The sequence below is a fragment of the Salvelinus namaycush genome, chromosome 7 (genome assembly GCF_016432855.1).
Source record: "Salvelinus namaycush isolate Seneca chromosome 7, SaNama_1.0, whole genome shotgun sequence".
Lineage (NCBI taxonomy): Eukaryota > Metazoa > Chordata > Actinopteri > Salmoniformes > Salmonidae > Salvelinus > Salvelinus namaycush.
Genome location: NC_052313.1, coordinates 44,181,314 through 44,209,238, shown reverse-complemented (window position 1 = coordinate 44,209,238; position 27,925 = coordinate 44,181,314). Strand labels below are relative to the sequence as shown.

At 44.0% G+C, this 27,925-nt stretch overlaps 1 protein-coding gene across 2 annotated transcripts; it reads right to left on the bottom strand.

The window, feature by feature from the left end:
* Window positions 1-326: 326 nt before the first annotated feature.
* On the bottom strand, window positions 327-27,888 carry pla2r1 (phospholipase A2 receptor 1). Of its 2 annotated transcripts, XM_038998076.1 has the most exons (28): window positions 27,558-27,876; window positions 25,612-25,992; window positions 23,669-23,842; window positions 23,391-23,555; window positions 23,007-23,120; window positions 22,551-22,703; window positions 20,043-20,237; window positions 19,525-19,682; window positions 19,331-19,441; window positions 17,575-17,687; window positions 17,278-17,450; window positions 16,118-16,326; window positions 15,709-15,854; window positions 10,885-11,105; window positions 10,374-10,409; window positions 10,044-10,204; window positions 9,341-9,405; window positions 9,011-9,108; window positions 8,717-8,853; window positions 7,616-7,873; window positions 7,322-7,466; window positions 6,754-6,989; window positions 3,936-4,113; window positions 3,677-3,811; window positions 3,126-3,248; window positions 2,601-2,777; window positions 2,301-2,336; window positions 327-2,148 (listed from the first exon to the last, which is right to left on the bottom strand). In XM_038998076.1, the coding sequence occupies exons 1-28, from the start codon at window positions 27,694-27,696 to the stop codon at window positions 1,931-1,933; spliced, it is 4,455 nt and encodes a 1,484-aa protein (XP_038854004.1). In that variant the 5' UTR covers window positions 27,697-27,876; the 3' UTR covers window positions 327-1,930. The 2 variants fall into 2 exon arrangements, 1 of the variants encoding a protein (XP_038854004.1); XR_005477250.1 differs by lacking the exons at window positions 327-2,148; window positions 2,301-2,336; window positions 2,601-2,777 and having other exon boundaries at window positions 3,136-3,248; window positions 3,677-3,785; window positions 27,558-27,888.
* Between the last annotated feature and the right edge of the window lie 37 nt (window positions 27,889-27,925).

Here is a 27,925-nt window from a genome sequence, read left to right as displayed (position 1 = left end):
CCTACATAGTGCACTACTTTTGACCAGAGCCCTATGTGTCCTCTTCAAAAGTAGTGCACTAAATAGGGAATAGGATGCCATTTGGAACCTAAAGAGACCCACGAGTCCATCCTACTCAGTCTCCCTCATCCACATGATGTCACCCCTGCCCTAGTCCCACACCACAAAGCATCTCAATGCAAATAACTAATTTCAAAGCAAATATGGTAGAAATAAACAGGATAAAGACAATATTCGGATACCACCCCCATAGCGCACTGCCGACCATCTCAACGCAGATGACTCGTTTCAAATTAAAAGTAGTATATAGCAAGACACAATTCAGATACAACGTGGATACAGCTTTATTTTATTTACACTGAAGGCACATAGCATGTGTTATGACCATTATCAATAAAAAATAACAAAAGACAGTAAACATTTTCAAGCATCCGTGACATCCTCTTGCATGTATTTCTTTCCACACAACAGAAAAACCTACATCAACATATTTCATATCTAATAACTCTGTGTACCCAACATAGAAAAACTACAACTGGTAACACAGCAAAGACTACCTCATAACAAACAACCCACACATAAGTCTACTTAGAATACTGAATTCATTCTCAAAGAGCTACCATTTACATAACAGCACTTTGTCATCATTTTTGTTTCATCAATAAAAGTTCCTTTACTCCTACATTTTGACAGATGTGTGGACCAAATGAACAAAATGGAAGTGAATGACAAATATTTTTCTCGTGACGATAAATAATAAAACATAAATAAATGCCTGCATTTTTCTCTTTACTTTTTCTTCCCTTCCTCTTACGAATATCATGTATGTACTTATGAGCTACTTAAAAAATACTGTGAGGGTGTGAGTGTGTGTTCTGTGTGTAGGAAAATACGCAACAGGAATGCACATAAACAAACAGAAAAAACTCTAAACTAAAACATCATCTTTCCGTATTGCATTAATGGAGTTTTGTGCAATAAAGTGCTGACAAAGAAACACCGTACTTTAATGACACTTTTCGATTTCAAAAAATTGATTTGGGGTCTTATTTCTGTTCATAAATATAAAATACATAGAAGACGACTTCAGAATGTATTGCAAAAGTATGACGTTTGTCTTTGCTGTAAAGAATAACTGAATCGCGGCCATTGTTATCTTAAACAAGAAAATAGTTTTGGGTCCTGTACACGGCATTACAGAAAACTAGTCTTCATTGTGTGAAAGACTTGTACTCACAAATACAGTGGGTACCAGCGTTAGTGGGAGCAGTTGGCATTGTACCATAATAACGAAACTGCAAGTTTACAGTGCAAAGAATATCTATCGACTTTCAAACGCATACATTAGAATGTCAGCACCTTTCAAAGTACTTGGGGTAACAGCACTAATCCTTTGTAGACAAAACTTACTTCACATGAAGATGCACTCCCTCACTCTCAGCCACACGATTGGTCCCTAATTCATCAACTACTTTTATAAAGCACAGGAGGTTGGTGGCATCTGAATTGGGGAGAACGGGCTCCTTTGTAATGCCTGGAGTTGAATTGTATCAAATAAATCAAACATTATGGTTTCCAGATGTCTGATGCCATTCCATTTTCTAATTTCCTGCCATTATTACGAACAGTTCTCCCCTCAGCAGCCTCCTGTGGATTAAAGTGGATAAAGCTAATTGGGCTCTGACATCATTCCCTAAGTTCCCTTGCTGTGGTCCATGTCAGAATCCACAGAGACATACCAATGTTCAGTCATACAGAGAGTTCGGCCCATTCCCATGCTTTACCCAACTTTAGAGAACACAACCATTTTGCTGTCTCCAATAAGTCCTATAGTGCATCTGAAAAAGGCACCTTATCCCCTATATAGTGCACTACTTTTGACCAAAGCAGTGCACTATATAGGGGAACGAGTGCCATTTCGGACACAGCCCTATTCTCCAGAGTGAGCTTCCAGATCTGCGATGAGAACATTTCCATCGGAGTCTGTGGCCTGGGAACTAGTATGTCTGTAGTACGCGTTTCCCAGGGACGGCAGTCTGCGGAAGCGCGTCACGTTCCTCTTGTAGACGAACCAGAGGACCGCCACCAGCACGGCGAAGATCAGCATGGCCACCAGGACTGCGGCTGGGACGATACCGTGGTGCAACCCTGGAAGAGACACAGAGGGGTGAGTTTACTGGACATTGAAGGTTCTATTAGTCATGGTAGAGGCTGCTCCCAAGATACCTTGAGTTGCCAAATTATTAGAATGCAAATGAGAAAAACAGCATAACTGTTAATAGCCTCAATTAAATACCTACCATTTAGTGGCGCCACTTCTACCTCAGGGATCATATCTGCAAAGAAGGCGATCTGTTTAACTTGACTGATCTATAGAATACATACATGTACACTGTACAAACGCATAACACAAAGCTTTGTCATAATGGCAGTTGGAGGCTAGTGAGAGGCTGCACTTACACAGGTAGCCCAATTCTGATATTTATTTCAAATATTGTCAAAAAGATCTGATTTGATTGGTCAAAAGACCAATTATTGGCAAACGATCTGATTTGATTGGTCAAACCTGTGTAAATGCAGCCAAAATGTCTCTACTCCACCTGAGTTAGTTTTGCAAACAAAGCCCAGTCTGTCAGTGCACTGAGAGAGGAGCCACATCCCATCAGACACCCTGGTGGACACACAGGTGTCTGCTGTCAGCAGGCTGGGGTCTGGGGCCCTGAAGTTCCAGTTGGAGTAGTCCATAGGAGAACCATCGAGCAATGCCATGGATCCCGCTAAATTGGACCGGACAAAAATAAAATGTTTAATAAAGAAGTTGTGAATTGGTTCATTCGACCCCTCTCCTTCCACCCTACAACGCTGCCCCAGGTCATTGCTGTTTTTTCCCCCAGTGCTTCTATCAACTCACCAGCTAAAACACTAAGTCAATAAATAGTATCAAAATACGACTTGAAAAATGTTGAAATTCATTATGTTACTAACCCTATTAAGCTGTGTCTTATCCCAGTTCTGTCCGAAGCACTTACATTGTCTGTCTTTTGCCAGCTGTTGGTTTATACTGTACGCCAAACCAGCAAGCTGCTTATTTTGAAGAGAGGAAACTTGGGGAAGCATGTGCTTACTGTCAGTGTTGAAGAACATCCCCAGCCAGACGGTTTGATGTGGGAAGCCATGCGACCACAGCTGCTCCAGGACAAACCGGTTTTCCGTCTCTGTCTGTATGGTCAGGACCTCTGATGTGTTCGCTGGAAGAGGGAAAAACCCACCAGACCATCATTATTACATGTGTGTTACTGAGCATGAAGAAGGCAATTCTCTGTGAATGTTTTGCACCCTCAGATCTATAGCTACAGTACAGTAATAGCTACTAGAATGGAGCTAATACATGGATCCCATAGGGGGAGCTCTCACCAAACATTACATTTTGCACAATTACAACAGGGAGTCATCACAAGGAAATTCCCATTGAGAGAGATCCATTAAATCCTTGATCCATCCAAGCATGAGACCAAATTGGCTCCATGGTGTACTGGAGACTTACCGCAGTCGGATGAAGTTGCTGAACTATAGACAGTTTTGCAATTTCCCCTTATGTGTTAAGGTTAGAATTTGGGCAGGGGAAACTGATCCTAAATCTGTGCTTGAGGGCAACATCTGCCGAGAGTTCCTGTACCTTTGTGTTTGCAGTGCTCTCTGGCCTCCTCCAGGGTCAGTCTCTGGACCACGGGCTCAAAGCTGTAGCAGCTGGCGCCAAACCTCACCCACGTCGATGGACACACAACCTCGTAGGTGGTGAACGCATTACTCTCTATGGGATTTTTTTTTTTAGAAAAGCATTATTGTGCATTTGAAACTCTTGAGGATTGACTAACAGCACAGGAAGCTTTAGTAGCCACTGTTTTATAATGTGCTAGGACCCAGGCTATACTCACTAGGTGGTGGGACATGGCACAGGGCTCCCTGGAGCGGCATCTCACAGTCGGCCCTCCTCCAGCCCCCGGTGACGTCCATGTACACACAGTCCCCCAGGATGAAATCATCATCATCGGCTGTATCCCAGTGGGTGAAGACCGTGTCACTGCCATCAGACCACTGGTAGTTTATCCCATCCTGTAGGGGCGTACAGTCACAGGCAGGGAGGAGGTGACACACACTCTCAGGGTGAGCCTACGTTGCTAAGGCGGGTTGCTAAGGGAGATGACGGGGTTGTAGGTCATGTCATGCAACGGAGCAGAAAGAGTAGAGGGAGGCAGGTTCGGCTTGGGGGAAGTGTGGTGTTTATAGACCAATGTGTCTGGCATTGGGTAGAGCGCTGTGAATCAATTCTCTCCTTTCCTGTCCTCATTCCATATTTCACGAGCAAGACATTCCTTGAGTCTATGGGATCCTTGGATCCACATGTTGTGAGTGGCTTAGAATTCCTCCCAGCCGGGCTTGGTGGTGAAGAAAAACTACTCCCATACCGTGTGAGTGAAGCACAAAAATGCGCCCCAAATGGCACCCTGTTCCCTACACAGTGCACTACATTTGACCAGAGCCCTATCGGTCCTGGACAAAAGTCGTGCACTATAAAGTGAATAGAGTGTCATTTGGGACGCAACATAGTTATGCATGGACTGTGGGCCAGGAGGAAAGCTCTGGGGAGCACACTGGACAACTGCAGTAATGGGATAAGTTACAGTTTGACAAATATCTCTGTCACAGGATATTAGCTGTAAGACATATATTGGTATATAAACACCAAACATACAGCGTATTCAGAAAGTATTCAGATCCCTTAAATCGTTTTTTCCCCCCTCATCAATCTACACACAATAAAAAACAGAAATATCACATTTACATAAGCATTCAGACCCTTTACTCAGTACTTTGTTGAAGCCCCTTTGGCAGCGATTACAGTCTCGAGTTTTCTTGGGTATGAGGCTACAAGCTTGGCACACCTGTATTTGGGGAGATTCTCCCATTCTTTTCTGCAGATCCTCTCAAGCTTTGTCAGGTTGGCTGCACAGATATTTTCAGGTCTTTCCAGAGATGTTCGATCGGGTCCGGGCTCTGGCTGGGTCGCTCAAGGACATTCAGAGACTTGTCCCGAAGCCTGTCTTGGCTGTGTGCTTAGAGTCGTTGTCCTATTGGAAGGTGAACCTTCGCCCAACTATGAAGTCCTGAGCGCTCTTGAGCAGGTTTTCATTAAGGATCTCTCTGTACCTTGCTCCGTTTATCTTTCCCTCGATTCTGACTAGTCTCCCAGTCCCTGCCGCTGAAAAACATCCCCTCAGCATGATGCTGCCACCACCATGCTTCACCGTAGGGATGGTGCCAGGTTTTCTCCGGACGTGACGCTTGGCATTCAGGTTAAAGAGTTCAATCTTGATTTCATCAGACCAGAGAATCTTGTTTCTCATGGTCTGAGAGTCCTTTAGGTGACTTTTGGCAAACTCCAAGCGGGCTGTCATGTGCCTTTTACTAAGGAATGGCTTCCGTCTGGCCACTCTACCATAAAGGCCTGATTGGTGCAGTACTGAAGAGATGGTTGTCCTTCCGGAAGGTTCTCCCATCTCCACAGAGGAACTCTGGAACTCTGTCAGACTGACCATCGGGTTATTGGTCACCTCCCTGACCAAGGCCCTTCTCCCCTGATTGCTCAGTTTGGCCGGACGGCCAGCTGTAGGAGGAGTCTTGGTGGTTCCAAACTTCTTCCATTTAAGAATGATGGAGGCCATTGTGTTCTTGGGGAAATTCAATGCTGCAGACATTTTTTGGTACCCTTCATCAGATCTGTCCCTTGACACAATCCTCTCGGAGCTCTACGAACAATTCCTTCGACCTCATGGCTTGATTTGTGCTCTGACATTTCCTGTCAACTGTGAGACCTTATATAGACAGGTGTGTGCCTTTCCAAATCATGTCCAATCAATTGAATTTACCACAAGTGGACTCCAATCAAGTTGTAGAAACATCTCGAGGATGATCAGTGGTAACTAGATGCACCTGAGCTCAATTTCGAGTCTCATAGCAAAGGGTCTGAATACTTATGTAAATAAAGTATTTCTGTTTATTTTTAATAAATGTGCAAAAAAATCTAAAAAACTGTTTTCACTTTGTCGTTATGGGCTATTGTGTGTAGATTGATGAGGAACAATTATTTCATCCATTTTAGAATAGGGCCGTAACATAACAAAATGTGGAAAAAGGGAAGGGGTCTGAATACTTTCCGAATGCACTGTATTCATATAAGAGTTGTAGAAATGTGAATGCGTGTATGTGAATAGAAAGTGCCCAAATGGGACTGAGTAGGCCTACTTTTGAATGGAGGAGATCAGATACATTTGGTGATGATATGGTGCAAACATGCTGGGAATAGTTACAGAGATGAAATCCCCATGCTTTGAAAGAATGACATGGACTGGAGAGGGAGAGAGCGAAAACATCCGAGTAAACAGACTGTCAGATGCACGTGGTCTCAGGCATTTCTGTATTTACAACATTACTTCATTGTGGCCATGCTGTTTATAAAAGACCTCTAGCTAGTGCTCTTAGCTGTTTCCTTGCCGTGACGTAAATCTACTGCACGCACTCCTAACATCATCAAAGGTCAATTCATGCCACAGACCAACTTCGACATGCTTGTTAACGAGCATTATCTACACGCACACACGCTCACATGCAGACACACACACAGACAGACAGACACACACACACACACACAGCACAGGCAGGTAGCAGTACTTAGCAATATAGTATAATACATACGTCTTGACTATACAGTCCAATCCAGTTGGGGAATGCCAATCTATTGACAAGGACAGTAAGGAAAGCCTGGTGGAAGGGGTCGGTAACGCTCACCAGCTCAGACTCAGACTCTAAGCACATATTCAGCGCCTCGTACCAGCTCATGTTGCCACGAGCAACCCTGTATCTGTGGTTCTTGTACTCAATATTGTCAGGGAGAGGGTGGAAGTAAGAGTGGGATGGGGGTTTAGTTGTGTCTGTTGCAGGGAAAGAGAGAGGGAGAGGAAAAGATCAGAGAGATTGTTTCAGGGAGAAGCAAAGGCATGGATTCGACCCAAAATCAACAGAAACACTCATTTCATTGTTCAACAATTCCTGAAGGGGATTTCTCTCAGTGAGCAGACTCAACGGGTGACATTTTGAGAGCACAAAATAGGAAGCTATAACCAGAAACAACAGTTTCATTAATGAGGTAATACAGACATGATTGGTAATATCTCAGCTCTGGGATCTGAAAATAGGCCCCAATGTGTCTGAATGAGGGGTGAGTGCGTGACACAGAATGCATGAAGACAGAGGGGAGTCCTACCTTGGGGTCTCTGACAGACAAAGCCATATCCACTTTCTGTGCACTTCTCGTCGAACCACTTCCCTGTCAGGTGGAAGTTGTGGTTGTTGGAGAGCACCGTGCACAGAGGATCGTCCCCGCCCAGGGGCCCGTTCAGCCACTCATCCTGCAGAGGAGGGGTGCCCACACACACACACACACACACACAGAAAGGTACACAGACACACACACAAACAACCCACCCCCCCTAATCAATACACTATACAGAGAACATCACCAAACAAAGACAATATCTGATGTTTCATTTAACCTTACCGTCAGAGGGTTCTTGGGTTCTACAGGGGACCAATTGGTGTAGCTGACAGGTTTCCCATTGGTCCATTTCATGGTGTCCTCATCCCGTAGACCAATCCAAACGCCCACTGTACTGCCCTGGAGCAGCATGGTGATGTACGCTTGCTCGATCTCGTCTTGGATGGCGACCAGCGTGCCTTGGAAAGAGGAGCAGATAGACTGGGCGTCTCTCCAGGTCTTCCCCTCCTCAGAACGGTTGGGGAGGTGCAGCAGGAGACACTACCAGAAGACACACAAAACAAAGGGCAGAAATCTAGCAAGGTTTTGGTATAGTTCCACCATCTAGATTTTCCTTGTGCGGTGTGAAAGAAGAATTACGTATTTAACTGATCTATTTGATATTAATGGTTAACAATTAATATTTAACTAATAGTAGGACATTTCTGTCCTACTAGTGTCTGTGTTTTTATGGTCTCTACTCTAGTTCCCTGCAGCTAATCTGGGCGTGTGGTCACTGGAGATGGCTTGAGCTGACAAATGAGTTAATAGACAAGAATGTGTTTTACTAGAGATAGCTTAGGAGTAGAACAATCCCTCATTGTCTCGAAATCATCCTTGCATCTGGGAAACGAAGCCAGGGTGGGGTTAAGACAACAACCCACGTGCAGATAACGACAGGATGAACCCAGAGTGGCTTATGATGCTCCTTGGTCTGCATGGGGGGGGGGGGGGGGGGGGGGGTGTTGAACCAACCATGACTGAGCATTGTTAGTGTCAGCCATATATAGTCCTCTGCATTTGTGTAAAGGTTAGGTTACTCGGTCCAACACTCAAGGGTGTGGGGTCGACCAGCCTCAATATTGCAATAATTAATCAATATTAAATAAAGTTGATTGTTTGAAAAGATTACCAAGTCTCTCTCAGTACTGAATGTCCACGACAACGGTCAGATGGCCAAGAGAAACTCAAATCAAATCAAAAGTTATTGGTCACATGCCTAGACTTACCTAGACTTACCTGCGAGACCATTCCCAACAATTCAGAGTTAAAAGGTAAGACAAATATTTGCTAAATAAAAAAAGGAAATAGTAACACAATAAAAACATGGGAGATGAGGTGAACCTTGTGTCCGAAGTAGAGCCATCTCTCTGGACAGCCTCCGATGTGGTGAGGCTCTCTGGGAATCTCCACCACGGACACAGTCCGGCGCTTACATACGTGAGCATGGAGACCGCCACACTCACCCGCCGACCACTGACCTGTTGGTCACAACACGTCAAAAAGAAGTCGGTCATGGTATTTTTGTGTGTGTGTGTGTGTGTGTGTGTGTGTGTGTGTGTGTGTGTGTGTGTGTGTGTGTGTGTGTGTGTGTGTGTGTGTGTGTGTGTGTGTGTGTGTGCGTGCCTGTGATCTCACCTGAGATAGAGGACATGGTAACACACTGTTTCACTGGGGCATCATGGGAGCTTCCTTCTGCCCAATTCTGATAATCCACAGCGGATTTATCACTCCAACTGCACACACACACACACGCACACACACACACACACACACACACACACACACACACACACACACACACACACACACACACACACACACACACACACACACACACACACACACACACACACACACACACACACACACTCCTATTACACCCTCCCCCCACACTAAAGAAACAGCATAATCCATTGAGTGTGAGGTAAAACACAGCATTGAATAAACTACAAAAAAAACACTTACCTGAACTCTTCCCTCACGAGGACTGTGGACAGCCCTATCCACCAGTCAGTCGACCCCAGAGAGAGCTGAGAGAACCAAGAGAAGAAAAGGAATGCTTAGCTCACTCATTCAAGGCCTATTACCGTCCTCCTGCATTCTGCCCTCGCTCCAGTGAAGGGTCAGCCATTCAGCCTCTTTCACGCCACGAGAGCCCATTCAGCCCCTCTCCTCAGCCTTGGCCTCATTCAGCCCCTCTCCTCAGCCTTGGCCTCATTCAGCCCCTCTCTTTGGCCTTGGCCCCAGCCTCTGCTGTTTTATCCACAGCTCTGTCCTTTTTATAGCCTTCAAAAGCCGCTCCACCAGAGGGCCCTTCAGTTTGATCCAAGACGCTGAGCTGTAGTGAAACAAGGCCCTTCATTTTATTCCTGTACGCGAGGGCACGAATGTGCGAATGTGTCGGCGTGTGTGTTTGTATGTGTGTGTAAGAGAGAGAGAGAGAGTGTGTGAGGGCACTTGTGTGTGAACTGTGAATGTACAGGCGCGTGTGGGAATGAGGGCGCTCGCGTGTGAATGTCTCGGCTGGCGTGTGTGAACTCGTGTCGGCTTGTGTGTGTGTGTGTGTGTGTGTGTGTGTGTGTGTGTGTGTGTGTGTGTGTGTGTGTGTGTGTGTGTGTGTGTGTGTGTGTGTGTGTGTGTGTGTGTGTGTGTGTGTGTGTGTACAGACCTTCCCCATGCGCTCTCTGATGAATCGGAGCTCCTCTTTAGAGTGGACAGACAGCAAGTGGGCGCCCATCATCATACAGGCCAGGTTAACACTCTCCCAGGGAAAAGGCTGCCTGGCCAGCAGATACTCTGCGCCTCTGTAGAACACCCAGGGCTCGTTCTCTACAGGACGGAGGAAGGTTAACACAGTCACAATCACACAGTCCCTCTCAGAGTTACAACTGCAATTGATATCACAAATAAGCATATAAATTAATGCATAATGACTCAATAAAATACATCAAAAATGTAAAATATAACAAAATACATCAAAAGGAATACATTTACTTACGGTCGTTATACCAGTAGGGTTTGTTCAGCTCCATACCTATCGAGACAAATAAGGCAGACATTCTTATTGATAAACCTTTCAAATCGATAAGAATACATCAACAAGCAACTTTGAGATTTCAAACACTCCATACATGATAAAGGCAGCTCCCTGCACCTCTCTGATTCAGAGGGGTGAAATGCAGAAGACACATTTCAGTTGAATGCGTTCAGTTGGACAACTGACCAGGTATCCCCTTTTCCCTTTACTGTATATACAGTGCCATTGATGGTAGAAGAGGTGCATTCCCCCCCCCCTTACTATCCCTTACTGAAAAACCACATGGATTCACATGAAATGTACATGTTGTCACGTTAACTTCACACGAGATCACGTGATCACATGAAACATGTGTTTTTGGAACACTTTGCGGGTTCACGTGAAATTCACGTGGTTTTTCCTGTAAGAGACGTACTCTAGGCAGAAAGGCTTTATATCAATCCAACCCGTTAGTTATTATAATAGTGATTACCTCTGGGAACCTTGCAGATCCACTCGTGCTTGGTGTCGCAGGGCTGTGGCAGGAGGGCGTTGGTCAGGTCGCTGTACACGGCACAGCTATGTCTGTCATCCTCCTCGTTCTTATCCTCTACGAAGGAGGACACCACGGGGGTCCCGTCAGACCACTCCCAAGCTCCTGCTGACTGGGGGTCTCTCTTATTCAAGCCCACCCAGAACCAACGACCCTCTGTTCTGAAAAAGAGGAAGAGTAGAGAGAGAGAGTGTCATCATCTTAAATGATAAACAAATCACATTTGCAAAATAAGAGTTTACTTTAATTGAAAAATCCTGTTTTAATGGTTCTTCTTGGATTCTGAATGTTTGTCTCATTTTGAAAGGTAAAGAAAAGAAAGAGAGAAAAAAAAGTTATGAAGTCTTTTTACGTTGCATGTTGGAATTTACAAGGATTGAAGTCCTCTGCTTTTGGGCTAAAGAGCAGAAACCCAGACTTCCTGAAAGAAATTGATGATGTTGATATTGTAGTACTACAGGAAACATGGTGCAGAGGTGATGTTTCCACTGGCTGTCCACTAGGTTATAGGGAGATAATCATACCATCCACTAAATTAAAAGGAATCAAACAGGGCAGAGACTCAGGGGGAATGTTAATATGGTATAAATCTGAACTAATTAATTCAATCGAATTGATCAAAACAGGAGAATTCTTTATCTGGTTAAAAATCAACAAGGAGGCTATCTTGACAGATAAAAACGTCTTCCTCTGTGCCACATACATTCCCCCCTCAGAGTCACCCTACTTCAATGAAGAGAGCTTCTCCATTCTAGAGGGAGAGATTAGTCACTTTCAGGCCCAAGGCAACGTACTGGTCTGTGGAGACCTGAATGCTAGAACAGCAGAAGAACAAGACACTATTAACAGTCATGGGGATAAACACCTACCAGGAAGCAATAACCTTTCCCTCCCCACATACCCCCACAGAAACAACTATGACAAAGTGAAAAACAAAAACGGAGTACAGCTCCTGAGGCTCTGTCGAACACTGGGTCTGTACATAGTCAATGGCAGGCTGAGAGGAGACTCTTTTGGTAGGTACACCTACAGCTCATCCCTTGGCAGCAGCACTGTAGACTACTTCCTCACCGACCTAAACCCAGAGTCTCTCAGAGCCTTCACAGTCAGCCCACTAACACCTCTCTCAGACCACAGTAAAATCACAGTGTATCTGAGAAGAGCAGAACCCAACCATGAAGCATCACGGCCCAATAAATTACATGGTACTAAACAAGCCTATAGATGGAGTGCAAACAGTACAGACATCTACCAAAAAGCAATTAGTAGCCAAAAAATACAATCTCTCCTGGACAACTTTTTAGCCTTAACATTCTCCTTCAGCAATGAAGGTGTAAATTTGGCCGTTAGAAACATAAACTTTATATTTGACAAATTAGCCTCCTTGGCTAATCTAAAGAAGCATAAGAGCAAACCAAAAATAACAGATAATGAAAAATGGTTTGATAATGATTGCAAAAATCTAAGAAAGTCATTGAGAAATATATCTAATCAAAAACACAGAGAACCAGACAACAAAAATATACGCCTTCAATATGGGGAAACACTGAAGCAATACAAACGCACCCTAAGAACAAAAAAGGAACAGCACATTAGAAATCAGCTGGTTGGAATTGAGGAATCCATAGAATCAAACCACTTCTGGGAGAATTGGAATAAATTAAACAAACCTCATCATGAGGAATTGGCTATCCAAAATGGGGATATGTGGAGAAATCACTTTGCAAACCTCTACAGCAATATAACAAAGAGCCCAGAACAAAAAGATATACAAGAAAAATTACAAATCCTTGAATTAGCAGTCAAAGACTATCAGAATCCTGTAGATACCCCAATTACAGAAGAAGAATTATTGGAAAAACTATGCAATCTCCAACCCAAAAAGGCCTGTGGTGCTGATGGTATTTTAAATGAAATGATCAAATATACAGACCACAAATTCAAATTGGCAATACTCAAACTCTTCAACATTATCCTCACTGCAGGTATTTTCCCCGATATTTGGAACCAGGGATTGATCACACCAATCTATAAAAATGGAGACAAATTTGACCCAAATAATTACAGAGGAATTTGCGTTAACAGCAACTTGGGGAAAATTCTCTGCAGTATTATAAATAGCAGACTACATCATTTCCTTGACGAACACAACGTCCTGAGCAGAAGCCAGATTGGATTTCTAAAAAATTATCGTACAACAGACCACATTTACACCCTCCACACTCTAATTGATAAACAAGTTAACCAAAACAAAGGCAAAATCTACTCGTGTTTTGTAGATTTCAAGAAAGCATTTGATTCAATTTGGCACGAAGGTCTTTTTTATAAACTAATAGAAAGTGGTATTGGAGGGAAAACATATGATTTTATTAAATCAATGTACACTAAAAACAAATGTGCGGTTAAAATTGGCAACAAGCAAACAGACTTCTTCTCTCAGGGGCGGGGAGTGAAACAGGGCTGCCCAATAAGTCCAACATTATTTAACATCTACATTAATGAATTGGCAAAAACATTAGAAGAATCGGCAGCACCTGGTATCACCCTACACAACACTGAAATCAAGTGTCTGCTGTACGCAGATGACCTGGTGCTGCTGTCTCCCACTAAAGAGGGGTTACAGCAGCACCTAGATCGTCTTCACAGGTTCTGTCAGACCTGGGCTCTGACCGTTAACCTAAAAAAAACAAATATAATGATATTCCAAAAAAGGTCGGGAAATAAGGATGACAAATATAAATTCTATTTGGACACAGTTCTATTAGAACACACCAAAAACTACACATATCTAGGACTAAATATGAGCAACACAGGTAGCTTTCACATGGCTGTGAATGAGCTGAGAGACAAAGCAAGAAGAGCATTTTATGCCATTAAAAGGAACATCAAAATTGAAATTCCAATTAGAATCTGGCTCAAAATTTTTCAATCAGTTATAGAACCAATTGCTCTATATGGCAGTGAAGTATGGGGTCCACTCTCTAATAATGAATTTACTAAATGGGACAAACATCCAACTGAAATATTGCATGCAGAGTTTTGCAAGACTGTATTGCAAGTACAAAGAAAAACTCCAAATAACGCATGTAGGGCAGAATTGGGCCAATACCCCCTCCTCATTCGAATAGAAAAAAGAGCCATCAAATTTTACAACCATCTAAAAACAAGTGACCCTAAAACATTCCATCACACAGCTCTACAATGTCAAGAGATGAAACCAGAGAAGAGTCCCCTCAGCCAGCTGGTTCTGAGGCTCAGTTCACCAACCCAAACCAACCCCATAGAGCCTCGGGACAGCCCTCAGAAAATCTGGCCCAACCAAATCATCACAAAACAAAAAGAAAAATATATAACCTATTGGAAAGACACCACAAAAAATCAAAGTAAACTTCAATGCTATTTGGCTCTAAACAGACAGTACATGGTGGCAGACTATCTGACCACTGTGACTGATAGAAAACTGAGGAAAACATTGACTAGGTACAGACTCAGTGAGCACCGTCTGGCTATAGAGACCGGTCGTCACAGACAAACCTGGCTGCCCAGAGAGGACAGGCTGTGCTCACTCTGCTCCAGAGGAGAGGTAGAGACAGAGGTGCATTTCCTACTACACTGTGACAAATACTCAGACCTAAGAGCATATTTCTTTCCCAAAATTATAACTCAATACAAAGAATTTGAAACTATAAAAGATGAAGAAAAAATCAAATATTTATTGGGTGAAAAGCCAAAATGTGCAGTTTTGGCAGCCAAATATGTGTCCTCCTGCCACAACCTGAGGGACAGCCAGTGAAAAATGCAAAGTAATGTTGATAATATTTCCCATTTAGCTTAGTTTTGTTTTGTCTTTCATACCAGGTCATATGTCTTCTCAAGTCATATTGACACTGGTCTACTACTGTTGCTTTAATTTATTGTTGTTCTGATTAATATTGTTGTTGTAGTTGTTGTTAATGGTAATCCCATGTCCACTACTACTGTTATTATTGCTGTTGGTCCCACCATTTATTTATATATAAATATATATATATTTTGTATATATATACATATATATTTGATTTTGATTTTCGATATGTATACTTTGACAATGTAAGTAATAACGAACTTGCCATGTCAATAAAGTCAATTGAATTGAATTGAATTGAGAGAGAGACAGACAGAGAGAGAGAGACAGAGAGACAGAGACACACAGAGAGAGAGACAGAGAGACAGCGAGAGAGACAGAGAGACAGAGAGAGAGAGAGAGACAGAGAGAGAGACAGAGAGACAGAGACACAGAGAGAGAGAGACAGAGAGACAGCGAGAGAGACAGAGAGACAGAGAGAGAGACAGAGAGACACAGAGAGAGAGAGAGAGAGAGAGAGAGAGAGACACACAGAGAGAGACAGAGAGACAGAGACACAGAGAGAGAGACAGAGAGACAGAGAGAGAGAGACAGAGACACAGAGAGAGAGAGACACAGAGACACAGAGAGAGAGAGACAGAGAGACAGAGACACAGAGAGAGAGAGACAGAGAGACACAGAGAGAGAGAGACAGAGAGACAGCGAGAGAGAGAGACAGAGAGACAGAGAGAGAGAGAGAGAGAGAGACAGAGAGACACAGAGAGAGAGAGACAGAGAGACAGAGAGAGAGAGAGGTACAGGTATTTTAGAAAAGGTACAGGTATTTCCTGAATAAAATGTGTGTGCTTGATTCCCTGGGACAACACAGTATTATAAAAAGGGAAAAACAGGGGTGTAGGCTATAAAGCACACTAACTAACCCATCAAACATGGAGTGGAGGAGTCCTTTGACGAAGACCTGCTCCTTGTAGTGGTGGAAGCTGGCCAGCTGAGCTCCTAGAGCCTGGCAGAAGAAGTCAGCGTCTTCCCACGACCGCTTCATCAGGACCTTCTCGCTGTGGAACGCCTGAGGACCACAGTCAACAATGACACTACGTCGCCTTGACTACAGCATCTCCTTATCTGCGTTGGTTTTCAAGTGACAGCTAATGGGGCAACCTCTATCATTTGGAGAATTCCAGTGATCATGTCATACTCTCTCAGAGTGGTAGCATAAGCATTGCTTTTCACAACAAGTTAATAACTGAGGAAGACACGAGAAATACAGGAAAAGAGATAAAAGAGAAGAGATAGAATGGAGAGGGGAGAAGAGAAGGAAAGGCAGATGACCTTGTAACAGTGGAGCAGGCCGGAGTGTGATTCCCAGCCTGGAGGACAGGGGGCGTAAGCGTCAATATGGACTGTAGGGAACAGGACCTCCTGGTAACCACTGACGCTCTGTTTACACACTGACAAGGCCTTCTGGGATTTGCAGTCCTTCACTTCCCAGTGACCCAAGGCCTGGCCGCCTGTCATAGCCACACAGCCACCTGCACTGACTAGAGAGGGGGGGAGAGAGAGAGAAAGAAAGAAAGAAAGAAAGAAAGAAAGAAAGAAAGAAAGAAAGAAAGAAAGAAAGAAAGAAAGAAAGAAAGAAAGAAAGAAAGAAAGAAAGAAAGAAAGAAAGAAAGAAAGAAAGAGACTGAGCTGTGAGAAACAGATCCACAACGCCAAGCTAAGCATGCATTGGTTAGAGTGTTGGCACCACAGTATTTTATTAACTAAATGATGGGAATTCTACTTCAAAATCTTCCTGCCAATTCACCATAGCAACAGCATGATTAACGATGCTCTCACACTGACTGAAGGAAGCTGAGATTGTGAAACCTAAATTACACTTCAACTCATTAATCATAGGCAGCATCCCAAATGGTACTCTATTCGGCTATTCCCTTCACTGTGCACTACTAAAGTAGAGCACTACATAGGGAACAAGTTGCCTTTTGGGACTAAGCCACAGTGTGAAGTAAAGTGGGGGGGGGGCGAATGAAGGACAGTAGACAGCCGACACATCCACCTGGGGCTAAACTAACCCACAGCTTTGGCTGTCTTTCTGTTCTGTCTGTTCTGTCTCAGCCCTATTGCTGTCTAAGTGGAGCTGGTCTGTGTGATCGAGACCACATGCCAGTGGGGGAAAAAGGGAAGTGTTGACAGTGGAGTGGTCTGGAAGAACAGAGGTGAATAGAGGAAACACTCAATCCACGACGACAAAACAGTAGTGTTTACCCGGGAGACTATTGTTTATTGACATAGCGTAAGTTGAAGTTTGTCCCTATCCACTGATCCAGGGTCAGATTGGTTTCCTTACCCTACTGATTAGAGAGCCGTTGGAGCCGTTAGTATACATTGCTGGGTAATCTGACCCTGGATCTGTGGTTAAGGGGCAACTTCTACCTGGAACATAGAGTATAGGACGCTACAGCCCACCTCACCACGTCTCCCTTCCCTACCTGGCTGATGCCTGTTCCAGTTTGTATAGAGCAGGGGTAGGGTGGATCCGTTATGTCCCCCCAGCCAGCTGTACTCTCCATGGTTACCCTGGTCCTGTAGGGCCGTCCAGTAAAATACGCTACCGTTGGCTCCCATCTCACTCACCAGGCTGTTCAGAAAGGCCTGCTCAAACCTGCCATGGAGAGAAATCAACAATCATTCCTAAGAATGTATTCTTGTCACTCTGAAATATGGGAGTTCCCATTTGAGGTGTGTAAGAAATGGTTAAGATGAGAAGTCTAAGTCAGAAATCAGACCTGTTTTCCACTGTGACCAGAGGAGCCTTGCAGTAATAACCCTTGACAGCGTCTTCATAGCTCTGCTCGTGGCTCGTCACCATGTAGCAAGAGTGGCCCTTCCGCTTCCAATCCTGTGGGGAAGACATACAGGTGTAGGATCTTCATTTGAGGCAGTTTGCTACAGTAGGAAAATAACCCTCCACAGCAGCAGGAAACGTGAATTATTATGTGGATTATAATCAAAAGACATTGTGTGTAGGGGTTGATCCAAATTAAAGTGGAAATTACAAACTTTACAAACCTTTTTTAACCTCGAATACACTACAAGTTTGCATTTGCTGCTGTGCAGGTACATTCGAAGGAACAAACGAGTGATCAAATGAAGATCCTACATCTGTATCTCAGCTTGATTAAATTAATAAAAAAAATAAAAAAACATTATATGCGTGAATACCGCAGACACCATCCAGGAGTGAGAGCAGCCAAGACAATGCGCTGAATATACTGGAGTAGATAGACTAGAGGTGGGAGCCAGACTCACACATTACTCCATGTCTATACACACAGACACCTGAAAAGAATCTGGGCCGGTGTACAAGAATAGCAACAAGCTCAGGCGAGCCGGCCAAGCTGACTGGATTGTGTTACACTCCAAACATTCTGGCAGTAAGAGCCGCATAGTTTGGAATTAGCAGTAGATGGCAGTGGCTAATACAAGCAAACACACGTGGAGGATTGGGGTTAGGGGAACGGGGGGGGTGGAGGAGGGGGGGTTAGGGCTATGACTGGGCCCATCTGTTAGGACTGGAGGGGGCTTGGGGGGGGGGCTTTGGGAAGTGTCTTAGGGACAGGAAGTAGTAGTGTTTTGACAAGTGTCCTACATTTCACTCCCACCTCCCCATACACACTTGATGACCAATCGCAGCCAACACTTGCCGACACGTGCGTGTAGAAGGAATGTACACCAGTTCCTCCGCGATGAAGGAGATGCTCTCTTTATGTTGTCAAATCCCTTTCCAACTGAGGCCGTTTTCAATGAACACAGCTCGGGTGATTATGTGAATTTCACAACGTGGCCTGAATATAATCAAATACAGTCTCTGAAAAAAGTCTTTATTCTGTGATGTCCCATATTTTTATAGTGCCTATTGATACTACACCTCCAGGGCTATTTCCTGTCCGTTTTAGGACATGGTGAGCAGTGAAACAGCCCTTATGAGTCAATCTGCTTATGTCCTCGTAAACAGAGGTCACAACACCACATGACAGTCAGACAATACGTCATCTAGCTGTTGAATCAGCTCATTGTACTGAATGCAGAGCAGACTCGCCCTAAGCAGGGATCTGAACCCAACCAGGCTCTTTCACTGTAATGGTAATGCATGTCTGGATATGTGGAACGCCACTATTCTGACCACACAGCATTCCACGGATCCTCTGTCTGACAAAGGATGTATGGAATCAACAATGCATGGTGCCATGAAGTTCTTCTGGAAACAGTTGGGTTAAGATTGATAAGAGAGCTATGTTGAATTTCAATTTCACCTTCCATGGATATGGCAGATATGCATTCTTCTGCTCGGGGCTAGGACATATGCAGCTCTGATATCTTGTAGGGTTGATTATCAGATCATCTATGTGTGTGTGTGTGTGTGTGTGTGTGTGTGTGTGTGTGTGTGTGTGTGTGTGTGTGTGTGTGTGTGTGTGTGTGTGTGTGTGTGTGTGTGTGTGTGTGTGTGTGTGTGTGTGTGTGTGTGTGTGTGTGTGTGCCTACCTCAGGACAGCCCTCGTCCCATGCTCCAGTGGGGAGTAGGGACAGAAGTCCTGCTCTCCTACACACCGCAGGGAGCTTCTCATCGCATGGTGCCAACAGCCAGTTCCCCTCCTAGGACAATATTCAGTCAAATAAAGATGACGAACCAACCGCAAACTGTAGTCATACGTGACAAATAATTCAGTTGACTGTACCGTTATGTCAGTCTTGGCACAGAGCTGACTGTTGCTATGGGTAGGATGGTGCATGTGCCAGAGAGTGAGGTCGACTGGGGAGCCGTCTGACCACTCCACAGCTGAGGACGATAGCTTCTTTATCAGGCCGATCCACACCTCTGAGCCAGACCCTGAGACTACAGTACACACATATACATGTATGTAAATGTACACACACACACACACACACACACACACACACACACACACACACACACACACACACACACACACACACACACACACACACACACACACACACACACACACACACACACACACACACACACAACATACTTAGTTGATTTGTCAACATTAAAAAACAACTACCTAAAAGACAATACCCTCCCATGATCCTTTATGACGTCCACACTATCCCAGAACAGAGAACACACTATACACCGTCCCATGATCCTTTATGATGTCCACACTATCCCAGAACAGAGAACACACTATATACCACATACTAGAATATAGAACCCCAGATCCAGACTCACCGTTAGCCAGCAGGCCCAGCAACAGTTCTACATCAGATAGCGAGTGTAGGCTGGTGAGGTTGGCCCCTATGGAGTTACAGGCAGTGGAGGAGTCCTCCCAGCTCCCTGCCTCAGCCTCTGCCAGGGCTTTGTAGCAGTAACGGTTGTGGGCCAGCCAGCCCTCGGAACACACCGTGCGGTAGTACTGCCAGTTATCTGGGGGCGGGTGACGGAGCGGAAAAGAGACGAGAGGTAAGGGTCCAATTCAGCACAAAAACATTAGCACCTGTCATTCTAAGATTTAGGGGTAAAGAGAGAAACGGTCCAAGTATTTGGTATTTTGGTATTTTATTAGGATCTCCATTAGCTGTTGCAAAAACAGCTACTCTTCCTGTGGTCCACACAAAACATGAAACATAATACAGAATGACATAATACAGAACATCCATAGACAAGAACAGTTCAAGGACAGAACTAAATACTTTTTCCTTTAAAGGCACACGTAGCCTACATATCAATGCATACACACAAAAGAGTAATCTCGCATTGCCACTCTTCCAAGTGTCGTTCATCACTCTGGAGAAATATAAATGAAAGAAAGTAAATGGAAGTTCGGTCCGAGGTGGAAACATTCTCAAATGGAGGTGTACTACTTGAACTTGTCTAATAAGAACTCTCATCCTCCATTTTAAAACACTTCCAGCGTGTCATGCCTACTGAATCGTACACAACCTATGTTTTCTGTTATAGCCCTGTTCTAGCCCAGCGCGGAAGAAGCCGAGGTCAAGAGTTCATGTTCCAGGTGGAACCCAGCTGTTGAGCTGCTAGCTGAAGCTCCTCTCCCATTCTATTCGTAGGTTCATTCGAAAGACATTACTCACTGGAGTGACTCAGAACATCTTCTGTCACTGGAATAAATAACAAGACTTCTATCAGGAAAATAACAACCGAGCTGTGCCCAAATGCTGACCTGTTAGAGAAGGTTTTTCAGTACCATTCAACAGTTCTTGTTGGAGAGAACATCGTTTTGGAACATTACAGATGGATAATTCACCAGACGACTCTCGAGCCAGACAGAAACAATTGAGTCATCCGTATCAACCAAAACAAACAGCCAAACGTTGCTCATGGTTATACAGTTTGACCTGTTAGAAAGGGCTGTTCAGAACTGTTAACAAGTACTAGTTGGAGACTGTGTATAAGAATATGACAAATTGGACAGCTCACCAAGCCCTCTTGAGCCAGACAGAGACAGCTGACTCAAGTACCAAACACAACCAAACTCTGTGCATCAGTCCCAAATAGCACCCTATACCCTACATAATGCACTATTTTTGACCAGAGCCCTATGAGCCCTGGTCAAAAGTAGCACACTATATAGGGAATAGGGTGCTATTTGGGATGCAGATTTATAATTCCCTAGGCCCTAGAGCCAGACAGACCTTTTTTATCAGCTTCTACATGTAATCACTACCTATAAACCACAATGTAAAGAGGTTACTGTGAATCTGACAGTAGCTTACAGGCAGCTCGGTGGCAAGTAAAATTCTGTACGTCATATAACAGTAGACCTACTGTAATATAAATACAGTATCAAAGCAAGTACTGTGTAATAACACACAGTACAATACCTTAACATATACTGTATTATACTGTATTATACTGTAAAAAAAAAAAGAAAAAAAAAAGTGAACGCTACCGTAATCGGGATGAATGAATGAATGGATGAATTCATGAAATTCATTGAGGGGAGGGGTTTCTATTTCACAGCATTTTACAGTAGCAAGCAGGTTGGCTGCTAGGTAAAGTGTTCACACATTACAGTATATTAATTACAATTTGGTGTTTTATATCACTTACACTTCTAGAGGCCTTAACAAAGGCTTCCAAACTGGCAGTGACTACAGTGCAAAACAGAACAAAAGGACAAGGTTTAAGACTTGCTGCCACTCCAATCTGTCCCCTACTGTATCTGTCCCCTACTGTGGGGCACTATAACCACATAGGAGTTAAACTGCTACAGCATTCTCCCTTCCAGGTGCAAGAAATATAGCCTATTACAAGGCACGCCTCAAAATATGTTAATTAGCCAGAAACAACACTACCATGCACCCACTAGTGGTCTAAAGGTTTTTGGCACTCCAAAGATGAGGGACAGTACTCTATTCTGTGGGTTGGAATTACAGTACCATTCGAAATACAGCAATTCTATGCCCCGCCCACAACATTTTCACACAATGCACCATCATTTACAGTATGCTGCAGCAAAACATTTCATAGTATTTCACTGTTGAAAATACCCCAAATTACTGTATAATTTACAGTTTTATGTTACAGTGCAGATTATTAATCATTTCTTGTAGTACAATGGCTGAGCACTGAGGCAACAATAGACTGAGCGCCAGTCTGTTTGTGCCATCATGCCAACTCTTTGTCTCTCATTGTCATGACAAACGCTGTTTTGCACAAACAGATATGGGACCAGGTTAGGGCCACAATATGAAACATATAGGACCATTGACGTCTTACCTAGTGGCTCAGCTCTCCTGGTGTCATTGGGGGTCTTCTTACAGATGTAGGGTAGAGCAGACTCACAGGACAGACTCTGCCACTGGTGCCCCCCTGAGGCTGAGTTATACACTCCACACTGCCTGTTGTCCTGCAGAGGGCTGGATGATAGGCCTGGGAGAGACCAACACGGGTAACGGGGGAGTTACAGGTAGAAAGGGAGAAACGTTGGTCTAGTTTCAAACACACATTTCTGGCTCCCACCACTGCTACAGCAGGAACTTCTTGATTCTCCCCGCTGAGATCCAAATGGACTGGACCGGTTTGAGCAAAATGGCCAGAAACTCCACTTCAGAGGGCTACATGAAGCTATTACATCTTATTACTAACGCTAATGCTGTTCATTCACATCTTAAAGGGGGAATCTGGGCCTTGGAGTGGGAATGAAAAGGCGGGAGAGCAGCCCAAGTCTCTTACCCGAGGTGAAGTTAACCAAGGCCAGAGGAGCTCCATCAGACCACTGCCACCCTGTTCTCTCACTCAGATGGTTCAGTCCGATCCACACCATCACCCCCACGTCAGCCAACCGCTCTGAAAGACACAGAACCCCACACATGAACACCACTAACTCTGGGCAAAACGTCTTGTCCTTTCTCCAACCTGAATAAGCAAAACTATGAACACAAGTCCGTTTTAAGGCATAATACCGCACCCAAGAGTTTATAGTTTATACAGTTTATACCGTATGTGTAGCTCAGACCATACCACCCACCTTGTCTCCTTTCCTGACTAAAAGTTTAAATAAAGTTTTAAATGTTTAGATAGAACTATTAAATATAGTGATAAAATAGTTTTATGTACCTCTGATGTACATCTGTTCAGTGAGGTCAGTGATGCTGAGTAGACTTCCTCCCTGGGCCAGGCAGGAGGAGTAGGCCTGGCTCCACGTCAGGATGGTGTACAGGTTGAACTGGTAACACGCACGGCTCTCCTGGTTCGAGTCCCAGAACGTATCGCAGCTCAACTCTGGAGGCAGAGACAAAGACATTTGAATATTATCATGGTTGTGTTGTATCGAAGAAATTCGATCAAACCCACACCGTACAATACTGTTGTGTGTGTGTGTGAGTGTGCATCACCTTGACTGGGACAGAAGCCCCATTTCTCATCCTGGTCGTATCGATTGGTGGTGGCACACCAGCGATGGTGGTCCTCGCGCCCCTCTGCCGTGCACTCAGAGTACCACTTGTTGTTATATTTGAACGGCAGGGCACAAGGCATGCCGTGGGCATTACCCAGCAGTGTGTGGATCTCTACGGAGAACAACATTGTCACCGCCACCTTCTTTGGGCTCATGTTCACGGTTATATAGTGAGTCCGTTTGTTTTCTTATGTAAGGGATGAGCAGCATTTGCATGGCTGCATTAACATCAAACCAACTGTGCCTCAATGAAACTGTCTGTGTAGAAAGAGGTCAGTCAGTACATGTCACGACTACAATATACTATGTATGCTAGTGATGCGCGGGTTGACTCGTAACCCGCGGTTATATCCGCAGGGCGGGTGGGTTTAGTGTCATGAAATATTGTGTGGATGAAGGACGGGTTGAATAAAGAGAAAACGATGCATTAAAAATCCATAAATGTATCCTTCTTATGCAATTCATATGTATAGGCTACAATGAGGTTTGTCTTTTATTTGTTTTATCTGGCGTTAGTGCGTAGGCTAGCCTAAGCCTAAACATTAGGGCCTAACCGTAGAGCGCCAAATACGAACACCGATTGCCAGATGTTTAATTCGATAAGAAAATAGAGAGTTCAAATGAAATGGAGGGGAGGGCCAGAACAGGTATCTAATGTTTGGGAAAGATTTGGTGAAGTGCTAAAAGTGGATTACAGCAGTGCCGGCGATGATATGCGTGATGATGGTGAGGCTCTATACAAATTTGAGTCACAAGACAGGGACTTCAAAATGGCGCGTCTAGGGAACTGTACTGTTCAGACAGGTTAAATGTGATAGCAGCTGAACTGGACACTGACTGTAGGTCGAGAACTTCTCATAGTCTAACAATGTTAACTTCTGCTAAATGAATTATTTATTGCAGTAAAACGATACACCGATAGTGACGGGGGGAAAAATCGATATGGCAACATATCGGGATACTCTTTTTGACGACTTATCGTATCGTAAGCAATGTTTTTGGAACAGTATTGAATTGCAATACATATAGAACCGTGAGAATCGCAATACATATCGTATCGGCACTTATGTATCGAGGAGGTCAAAGAGCTGGCAGTGTGGTGCCAGGACAACAACCTCTCCCTCAATGTGAGCAAGACAAAAGAGCTGATTGTGGACTTCAGGAAAAGGTGGGCCGAACAGGCCCCCATTAGCATCGACGGGGCTGTAATGGAGCGGGTCGAGAGTTTCAAGTTCCTTGGTGTCCACATCACCAACAAACTATCATGGTCCAAACACACCAGCACAGTTGTGAAGAGGGCACGACAACACATTTTCCCCTTCAGGAGACTGAAAAGATTTGGGTCATTTTAACAGCTTTTAATTTTCTTAAAACCGGTCAAACTGATGTAATTTGGAAATTCTGCAAATTGCATTTTCTCCCCGGTCCCTAAATGTCTTTGCTCTGCAAGAGAAGCAGAAACTAAAGAGAATAGAGAAAACAAACTTTATCGACGTCAACTACATTGAAGCATTTATTCTATACATTTATGACATTATTCTGATGATTTGGTCTTCTAGGGCAACAAGTAATGACAGAAGAGAAGCTGCACGTAAAGTATCTAATTACAGACAAGTTCATTGACTGAAAAATAGCCTACCTAAATGTAAGGATATTATAAGCAGTAACATATGCCGATCTAAAAAGGCTTGTCAAAAAATCATTCCACCTTCTCTGACTGTACAGCGCTTTTTCTATATTTGCGGGTTAGGGTCGGGTGCGAGCCTCGGATTTTCAAGTTATCATATATAGTTGGGCGGTTACGAATGGGTTATTAGCAATTGCGGGCGTGTGCGGGTGAACAAACAGCTGACCCACGCATCACTAATGTTTACTACTTACCCTCATAAGGATAGGAACATGGCCCCTCCCCCGGGGTAGAGTACCTCCGCCACTGATGATAACTGGCCCTCTTGACCACCACCAGGCGTCCAGCCACGGACAGCTTCAACTGGGACGCCCCGTACAACGTATTCCCATTGCACCTCCACCACAGGGTCCGGAGGGGTGAGTCACACTCGAAGGTGCCCAGGGGCTGGGTGGAGTCGCTGATGTTCAGGCCCAGACAGAGGCTGCTACCCAGATTGAAGAGGCGGTGGCGAGACACCCACTTCCACAGCATATGGCGGGTGGGCCTCTCACAGCTCTCCAGGACCAGGTTAGAGGAGGAGGAGGAGATGCAGCGCTTCAGCTGGGTACTCTCCATGATGAACAGACCCTTGTCTGGGAATAGAGGGATTGATGGATGGAAATGTAGGATAGTGGTGAAGAATAATAGCATCTTGTACTGTAAACTTTACTATGCTCTCTACGACACCAATATTGGTGTCTGAGCACTAAAAGGCCCTGTCTTAAGGCTTCCGTCATGCTTCGGTTCTGCTGGACCGAACGAGTGTGCTCGCATACTCCCTTAAAAGACCTTTGCTTGAAAAACGAGGAAAAAGTACTGTTTGTCCAACTTGAGAAACCATAGCCAGTATACACTTCCTCATAACAGTCAGAATTGATAAAAAATAAAAAATAAAGATATCTGTCATTAATTTTGACGTTTTTATCGAGATCTTGCGCAATTTTAAATCTAACTATGATGTTTGGTGCAGTATTTCTCAAGTTAAAAAAAATGGCATGAATACGAGTCATCTATTGTTGAATGGCAACAAACACTTTATTGAAGAATCCCTACTGTTGACCAATGACAGATGATGGGGCGTAAACGTCGCCCCCCGAACTTCGGCATGCCTCGAGAAACTGTTTTGTGTGCACGAACAGTCGAAAAAAAACGTGCCGAAGACCAAAACGCACAAAAACTTCACAAATGATCGTCATAATATATGCACGTATTGTTCCGAACTGTTTATTGTTCAGGGGCCTATCCGTGTCATTCTCCTATACACATGTCTGAAACAAGTGTGAATGTTTATAGGCTGCTCAAATGTATTATTAGGCCTACGCATAATAACATTACTATAACAACATTACCACTAGCCAAGATTGTCATATCCGATAAACATTTAAAGTTCAATGAGACTGGAGACTGGAGTTCAGGTCATGGACAGGCCTACTCTCTGTGCCCAACCAAACAACATGTCTGAGCCTGTCTCTCTCTCTCTCTCTGTGTATGTGTGCCTAGTTAAATAAAGGTTACATTAACATAAAATAAAAATGTGTGTGTCCTCCTGTCATTCCTTTGGCATAATTCCATGACCCAATTTGAGCTCTCTCCTGTCTATACCAGGCAAACATGCCCTCTACAGCCTACAGTTGCTATACTGTGCAAACAGTCTATCCATTACCTTTACCTGACCCTAATCTGTCCGTCCCTTTACCCATAACAGCATCAATGTTGATGTTTTATTCTTTCTGACCTGTCCAATCTGCATCAGAAGCCTGGTCACATGATGAGTCCATTCATTAATTGATCATGCATAATAAGGGCAACATGTTCTTATTACGAAACCATTTTGCAGTACTTCCAGATTACACAACAATTCAACTATCTTTTCTTATATTGTTTATTGTATTTTTCCATAATCGAAACCGAGAATAATACAACGCATCTCGCCATGCATCTAACGGCGCAGCGCTGTAGCCTACAGAAGCCTATGCAAATATCCTGTCTTGCACATACAGTATACCACACTTGCGTACACAGGAGTTTTTCTTATTGTAGACTTTCTTGTCCTGACTTGCATGACTGACCTATCATTTATAATTCTTGAAAAAAAAACTAAACAGTAGGCTACTAGTGGACACATTTTGATGTTCGATGCAGTCTGAGCTGGACTTACTGTAGAGTTCGGAAAGATCTTTTTTCTCCAACACCACATCGTCTTCAATCACACAGTTGCAGTTATTCACAAAGACTATTGCAAAGATTAACAAGAGCACTCCTAAAGATTCTGTACAGCGTGATAAATATATTCTCATTTCGACGACAAGTTGCGGAATAAAAAGGCAGGAGTTGGAACATTCCTTGGTTGTTTTTCTCGTCAAGAACTTTCCGAAAGTTTGGGTAATCGCGACGTCACGGCCCAAGGTCTCTGCGGGGTAGTAAAGGCAGCATAGCCTACATTTCTTCCAGACAATTTTTGGGCGGGGGTCGGCTTTTATGGTTTTTATACACGTTTTAGAAGAAAATTTCTAGTCTATTTCAAAT

What these genes read in the sequence shown, in the direction of transcription:
- pla2r1 (XM_038998076.1), bottom strand. Translation starts at nt 27,696, where the DNA reads ATGAGAATATATTTATCACGCTGTACAGAATCTTTAGGAGTGCTCTTG. An exon ending in TACCATGTCCTCTATCTCAG is followed by an intron (nt 8,854 to 9,010) that starts GTGAGATCACAG and finishes TGTGACCAACAG; the next exon opens with GTCAGTGGTCGGCGGGTGAG. An exon ending in TGTCTGTCAGAGACCCCAAG is followed by an intron (nt 6,990 to 7,321) that starts GTAGGACTCCCC and finishes TCCCTGCAACAG; the next exon opens with ACACAACTAAACCCCCATCC.